This window comes from Microcebus murinus, chromosome 18 (assembly GCF_040939455.1).
Source record: "Microcebus murinus isolate Inina chromosome 18, M.murinus_Inina_mat1.0, whole genome shotgun sequence".
Lineage (NCBI taxonomy): Eukaryota > Metazoa > Chordata > Mammalia > Primates > Cheirogaleidae > Microcebus > Microcebus murinus.
Window position 1 is genome coordinate 57,245,774 of NC_134121.1, and position 7,711 is coordinate 57,253,484.

The 7,711-nt window shown below is 56.4% G+C and overlaps 1 protein-coding gene across 1 annotated transcript; it reads left to right on the plus strand.

Annotated features, from left to right (window-relative positions):
• The first annotated feature begins 223 nt into the window (after nucleotides 1-223).
• Nucleotides 224-7,448, plus strand: OTOP2 (otopetrin 2). The gene is made up of 7 exons (XM_075993970.1): nucleotides 224-536; nucleotides 1,036-1,172; nucleotides 2,413-2,471; nucleotides 2,887-3,005; nucleotides 3,767-3,781; nucleotides 4,516-5,390; nucleotides 7,278-7,448. The coding sequence occupies exons 1-7, from the start codon at nucleotides 224-226 to the stop codon at nucleotides 7,446-7,448; spliced, it is 1,689 nt and encodes a 562-aa protein (XP_075850085.1).
• The last annotated feature ends 263 nt before the right edge of the window (nucleotides 7,449-7,711 follow it).

Genomic DNA, 7,711 nt, shown 5'->3' on the forward strand with positions numbered 1-7,711 from the left:
GTTTGGGGAGTGCCGCCGCGTCTCCTTTCCTTCCCATGGAGCGGGAGAGGGGCGGGCTCCGGTCTTTCTCTTCCCCTTTCCAGCGCTTCCTCCAGGTGGAGTACTCTCTGGCCCCCAAAGCCAGGCGTGAGATGGGGGGAAAGAGAGCCGTCGGGGTTGACCTGCGGTCCTGTCCGCTCCTTTCCCACAGTGACCCCTCCAGCCTCCTCCAGCCGCCCCTGCCATGTCCGAGGAGCTGGCCTCGGGCCCCAAGGAGAGCCCGCCAGCGCCACGGGCGGAACCCAGCGAGGTGTGGAAGAAGGGCGGCCGCCTGCTGTCCGTGCTCCTGGCCATGAACGTGCTGCTCTTCGCCTGCACGCTCATCAGCGGAGGAGCCTTCAACAAGGTGGCGGTGTACGACACCGACGTGTTCGCGCTGCTCACGGCCATGATGCTGCTGGCCACGCTCTGGATCCTCTTCTACCTCCTGCGCACGGCCCGCTGCCCCAACGCTGTGCCCTACCAGGACGCGCACGCCAGCCCCATCTGGCTCCGAGGTGCCAGGGGAGGTGGGGGCGGGGAGCGGCAGGCTGGGGCTCTTAGAGGAACGCAGAGTGCGCGTCCGTCCACGTAGAGGGGTGAGAAGTTCCCTTGGGAGGACTAGATGTGGCTGAGGGTGAGGTGGGCCACAGCTGAGGGAGAGGGTCTTGGAGGAGGGATCAGTACAGGGACGGAGGGGCCGCCATTGCCTTGGATTGGAGACGGCTGGTCATGGGAGAGCAGGAACCAGCAGCTGCTGAGAGAGCCCCGCCAGGGCCCTTATCTTTGCAGCCCAAAGACAGGGGGCTCAGCAGGACGTCCACCCATCCAGGCATTCAGTCATGCACTCCACCTGTCCACCCACCTGTCCATCCATCCATCCTCCCGCCCCCCTGCTGGCCCAGCCAGCCCTGCAACCACCCCCCCACCCCTGCAGCCCCATCCTCAGGGCCCAGGCTCAGCTCTACAGGCCTTCCGTCCTGCCTCTCTGATCCACCACCACTCGCCGGTTCCCAGGTGGGCTGGTGCTGTTTGGGATCTGCACTCTTGTCATGGATGTCTTCAAGACCGGCTACTACTCCAGTTTCTTTGGGTGCCAGTCAGCCATCAAGATCCTGCACCCCCTCATCCAGGCTATCTTCGTCATCATCCAGGTGGGGGGAAGGAGTGTCCCTGCATGGTGGAAAGGAGCCAACACTTGGCAGGGGGTCAGGAGACCTGAGCTCTGCAGCGCCTTCCACCCTGAGCAGTTAGGTCAACTGGGGGGTAGGGATAAAGTGAGAGTCATGTGAGGCCATAAATGTGGAGGCGCTTCTTAATGAAGTAATATTCAAATGCGAGCTCCTACTTATTTCAACCTAAGCAGTGCCAGTAGTTAACACCTAGGAGGTGTGAGTTGTGACAGCCAGCCCTGTCTCCTAGAATCTTGCTGTCCTTGGGTGCCCGTAGAGGGCATCACTGTCAGCCCAGCGTCCTGCTGTAGGCATGGCTGTGTCTCTGTTGGCCTTGGCCTCTGTGTTCCGTATTTGTTCAAGAAGTAGGGTATCCTATCACTTGGATCTTTCACACAAGTTTGTTTTTGTTGTTGCATAAACAATACTTTCATCGATCTTCTGGTTGAGCTGAGATGGGACTGGTCTGACATGGGACCAGAACAGACCCCAGCCTGACCACGCAAATAGTACCCTCCCCTGAAATATCAGCCCGGCCACCCACGTTGCCACAACTCAACACATGTATGGCTTTGGCATTCATGTAGTTTTAATCTTTTACATTTTATGGGTTTGAAGAATATTCACGTTAAATGAAACTATAAATACCCACCCATCAACAAATACCATAGCAGGGATTCGCTGGCAGCCAGACGAGATCAAGGGCTTGCAGGGCTACAGAGGAAGAGGCTTGGCAGGGGATGTTGCCAAAGGGAGGTGAGAAGTCATCAGAGACTCTTTCTACCCTGAGCAAGACCTAGCCTGTGATTGGCCTTGGTCCCAGAAAGAAATAACTAAGTAGTCAAATATCTACTTGACCCTATCGAGTAGGAGGAAGCAGTGGTGGCCTGAGCCCCTGGACACCCCCCAGCCCCCTCTTGGGTGGCATCCTCACCAAGATAAGTGTCCCACCCCCAGAAAAGATCACACCAAGACCAGAGGGTTTTACAGGTGACATTTTGCAAACATTTAAGGAACAGAGAACCACTTTGTTGTATAAACTATACTATAGGATAGAAAGAGACAAGGCTCCTTGTCTCATTTTGTAAAGCTAAAATGAACTTGGTAACTTAGTATAGGGCTCTTGGGCCAGAGAGAACATAGTACTGAGCATGGACATGGGCACTCTGGAGTTTTGCCCATCTGTGGAGCAAATGACCCTCACAACTCTCTCTCAATACAGACTTACTTTCTCTGGGTCTCCGCTAAAGACTGTATTCACGTCCACCTGGATCTGACCCGGTGAGAACCGCAGCTCGACACCTGTGCCCACCATGCCAGCGCTTACCTTGCGTGAGAGATGAGGGTTTCCAACGTGGGGCATGGGTCCTCTTCCTGCTCCCTGGGTGGAGTTTCAGCCAAGGCCTTCTTGCTTTGTTAGCCTGACTTCTACTACCCGGTGCTGTGCCCTTTCCCCTAGAGGAGGGAGCAGCGGTGGCCTGAGCCCCTGGATACCTCCTAGCCCTCTCTTGGGTGGCATCCTGGCCAAGATAAGTGTCCCTTCCAAATTCAACTTCCCTGTTCACACAGGGCCTGGCTGCTTTCTCTCACTTCTCAACACCGTGTCTCAGTATAGGTCCCCAACCCTCCACCTCACCAGGGACCCAAGATCAGCCAGAGAGTCACTGGCCTCTTTGCCCACCCCACCCCCAAACAGGTGTGGTCTCATGTTCACACTCACCACCAACCTGGCCATCTGGATGGCGGCCGTCGTGGATGAATCCGTGCACCAGGCCCACCTCTACAGCAGTGCTCTCAGCAACACCAGCCACCCCCGTGAGTCCCCTCTTACCCTGCCCCTGCGCCCGGGTGCCTTGTGGAACTGCAGCATCAGTCTCCTGTGCACTCATGAGGGCATGGAGGCAAAGGCGCAAGCCAGGGGCCTCTCCCTGCTTCAGGCTCCACGTCTGAAGTGTAGTGTAGGTGACCTGGGAGGGAAGTATCAGGGCATGTTCTCACTGGAGGGTGCAGCCCTGGCCCCATTGCCCCATCTCCATCCCACCAGGAAGGGACCCAAGTTCCAGGAAGAAAGGACAAGGGGGATCCAGCTGGGAAAAGGGTAAGGGAGTTCTATGGTGCAAGCATGGGATCATGTGGGACGGCCCAGGAAGGGGGAAAGGTGAAAAATAATCATCACATCATGATGACAATCATGACAATTCACTGAGCTGTATGTGTCACGCACAGTGCTAAGTGTCTTAAACACTATTCAACCCCCACAAGTTCCCTTGGAGGTGGCTACTGTTAATATTCCCATTTTACAGATGCAGACATTAAGGCATGGAGAGATTGCCCAAGGTCACAGAGCTTGAAATTGAAGTGCTAACGTTCAGACCCATCCTTGCTTTTAGCGAGTATGCTATAACAAGGAAGAATAGGTCCCACAGTCCCTGGCCTTAGTTCTCTGAACCTCTCTAGATCCCCCACTAGCCAGGACCAGATGAGACTAAGACACACACACACACGCACCCCCGGCATGGGAGGGTCCAGGAATGGACAGCATGGCCCCAGCCCTCAAGGAGACCCCAGGCCAGCAGGACTCATAAAGGCCCGCCTGGCACAAAGAAGACTCCTGAGGATGCTTACAGCCCACCTGGGGAGATGGGCAGCTTAGCACGGTGGGCCCACAGAGCTGGGGGGACACCTGCTGGGGAGGTGCCTGCCTCGGCAGTGGAAGCCAGGCGATTTGCATTGGCTCTGACGTTCCAAGCCATTCTGCCTCACTGAGCCTCAGTTTCCTCACCTGCAAAACCATCTGGGTTAGTTCTGAAGATGAAAAGAGTTTGTCAAGACCAAGGTACCCTACAAGGACTTGACCCTGGAGTCAAGTCAAGGTTCCTTTCGGTGTGGAACCAACCAAAGTGACAGGGGGTCACAGTGGAGACTTGGGCACGGCAGTTGGCTCTCTGGGCTGAGTCAGGTGCTGAGGAGAACTGCAAGGAAGCTTAAACTTGAGGGGTTCCAAAGAGGGCCACCCTCTAAGCTCAGGCAGCCGGGGTGGGGAGAGGTTAGAGGCATGGAATGGGGATACATGGGCAGCTCTGTGGTTCAGATTGGGTTTTGGGGGGCACTGATGTGTCCCACAGTCTCTGGCACACAGTAGGTGCTCAATAATTGTTTGCAGACAGAATGAACATGCCAGGTCCTGTGGAAGTGTTTGGGATATAGTGGTGAATATGGCAGGCAGAGACCATGCCCTTACAAAAGTCACCAGCTAGGGGTGAGGTGTCTCCAGGGAGACAAGACAGGAGGGCAGTCCATCCCTGTGTCCCTCTCTCCACAGCAGAGCGGGCGGGCAGCCCACTCGGAGGAGACCCCTGCCCTTGCGACACAGCCATCTGCCAGGTCTTCCAGCAGGGCTACTTCTACCTGTACCCCTTCAACATCGAGTACAGCCTCTTCGCTTCTACCATGCTCTACGTCATGTGGAAGAACGTGGGCAGGCTGCTGGCCTCCACCCCCAGCCACGGCCACATGCCATCCCTGGTCAACTTCTTCCGGGAGACCTTTTTTGCTGGCCCAATCCTGGGCCTGTTGCTCTTTTTGCTGGGGCTGGCTGTCTTCATCACCTACGAGGTCCAGGTGAGTGGGGAGGAGAGCCACACCCAGCAGGCCCTAGTCATCTACTACAGCTTCAACATTGTCTGTCTGGGACTCATGACCTTGGTCAGCCTGAGTGGCTCAGTCATCTACCGTTTCGACCGCCGGGCCATGGACCACCATAAGAACCCCACACGCACCCTGGACGTGGCCCTGCTGATGGGTGCTGCCCTGGGCCAGTATGCCATCTCCTACTACTCCATCGTGGCCGTGGTGGCGGGCACGCCCAGGGACCTGCTAGGAGGGCTCGACCTAGCCCATGCCCTGCTCATGATCGCTCAGCACACCTTCCAGAACGTGTTCATCATTGAGAGCCTCCACCGGGGACCGCCAGAGGCTGAGCCTCAGGATAATCCCCCCAAGGAGCCCTGCCAAGGCCTTATCTTTGCCAACCAGGACGCCCTCCACTCCTTGCCTGCCTGTCCACCCAGCCCCAGGCTGGCTATCCCCAGCTCAGCAGGCCCTCAGGAAGCAGTGGCCGTCATCTTGGCCCCCAGGGGCCACTGGAGACGCCGGTGCCTGAAAGACATTTCTCTGTTTCTCCTGCTCTGCAATGTCATCGTGAGTAGCTGGGGGGAGATGGGAGTGGGCCAGGGGGAAGGGAGGCAAGGAAGGATGCTCTTGCAGGTTCACTTAGCCTTCTCTGTCTTGCCCAAGCCCACCTGAGAATCTCACAGCTCTCTGGGAAAGGGCAGGTTTAGACAGGGCCAGCTGCAGCCTCTGGGCCAACAGCAATCTCAGGGCACACAGAGAGAGCGAAGTCCCAGTGTTCCAGCATCTAGGCAGCCGATGGCGCTGGAGGGGTCCCAGGGAACGCTGATGTGGGGGCTGGGTGGAGGTGAGAGGGAGCTGAGTGAGAGCTGATGTGGAAGGCGGGGTCCCTCACCTCCAGGTGGGAGGTGTGACTGCTCCCGGGAACTTGTGACCTGCCTGCTTCTCAGAATAATTGGAGCAGCATCAGGAAGTAGCAGATAGCAGCCTACTTACGTGCAGGCGGGGTCTGTTAGCAGAGTGCAGTGGCACACCAGCAGGGAAGGGGCACGTACAGCAGCCGCCCCCTCCCCCACAAGTCAGCAAAGCCAACTATTAAGAGCAACAGACTTCAACCAATACCAACACACTCCCTGTGCAAACGCCCCAGGGCAGAAACACTCAGAACGAAGGTGCACCCCAATAGAGAAACAGTCCTGGGGTAGCTACAACCCAGTATAGAAATGCCCCAGTAGGGGATTATTCTTACCTCTGATGTAGAAACATACACCCAGGTGGGTACATTCCAAGTAGAAAAAATACCTCTAATGAAGTTTCGCTCAATATAAAAACAGTCCATTTAGCTATAAGCTCCAATCGAAAAATATTCCTAATGTAGAAACAAACTTACTGTGAGTATAGCCCAATACGGAACATCCCCAGAGTGAATTCTACCCCATGAAATGCACCAACGGCCCTGAGCTACATTCTTAGTGAAGTCCCACCATGAATATCAGCCATCCTACAGGTCACCGCCATGCACTCATGGTCCCCAGAGATGTGCAGGACCCCATGCAGGGGCCTTCCAACAGAGTCAATTTCACTTTTTAAAAAAATGCATGCTCATCCACCTCTGAACCTACCAGAAGAAGCAACAAGGCTCAAAACCCGATCCTGTCTTGGGCCATCTTTGGCATCCAGCATCCCCCTCCCCCTGTTCCACCCAGGCCTGGCTTGTAGGCTGGGAGCCACCTTCTGGGGGACTGTTCTTGCTGAGGGAACCTGAATCACCTCCAATAGCATCATCGTCATCTCTGTCATTTTACAGCACAGAAACAGACTCAGAGGCAGGCTGTGATGTCCCCAAGGACACAGTGACTTGGTGGGGGCTTGGGCGGGGGAACTAGAAGCCATCGTTCTTTGCTTCATACCCGCACTTGAACCAGCTGAGCTCATAGCCACAGGAGAAGCACAAATGCGACTTCCAGACCAGGGAAGGGAACAGGGAATAGGGGGAGACTAGAGAGCAGGGCTCATGGAGGGCCGGGGTGGGGTGGCTTTCTGGCTGGACCCTGAACTCCCTGCTGTGGGCCTGTCTTCTGCCAATACCACCCACTGCACACAACTGTCTAGGAGAGAGCTGCCGAGTTAGCTGTTTGTATGCCTGCATCTATTGAAACCTCTTCTCCCCTGCCCGCATCCCACATTTAGGCCCTGCTAAGGTTTTGGGATAGGTGACCACAGGTGGACCCCTAGCCTGGGGATGGCGTGCTCAGTTGGGCACACTTCCTGGGTCCCTTAGAGAGTTCCAGGCCCTGTCCAAGACACCGGAGGTGCCCACTCACTGACACCCAGCCCTCACTGTCCACCAAGCTAGACGGATGGGCACCCCATCCAGTCACGGCCCAGCAAGGCCCACAGAAATGACCCACAGGCACCAGTCCAGGCCAGCTCCCGACATGCCCTCTCTCCACACAGCTGTGGATCCTGCCTGCCTTCGGCGCCCGCCCTCACTTCAGCAGCACGGTGGAGATGGAATTCTACGGCTATTCCCTCTGGGCAGCCATCGTCAACATCTGCTTGCCTTTCGGCATCTTCTACCGCATGCACGCGGTCTCCAGCCTGCTGGAGGTCTACGTGCTGTCCTGAAGCCTCTCGCAGAGACCTGGGGGCAGGGAGAAGGGGGTCAGCTGTGTGCCCACTCAGAGCCTGCTCTAGGAATGAACCTGAGCTGGTGCCACTTCGCCACCCATTTCCTGCTGGCCCCATAGTGGAATTTTCACCAAAGTTATTTTTCCAGGATGCATTTTAAAATCACAATTAGGACATGCCCTGGCACCCCAGCATGACCCGTCAGCCAGGACAGGAGGAGCCCAGTGGAAGGAGCTCTCTCCCAGCAGCCTAGGACCAGG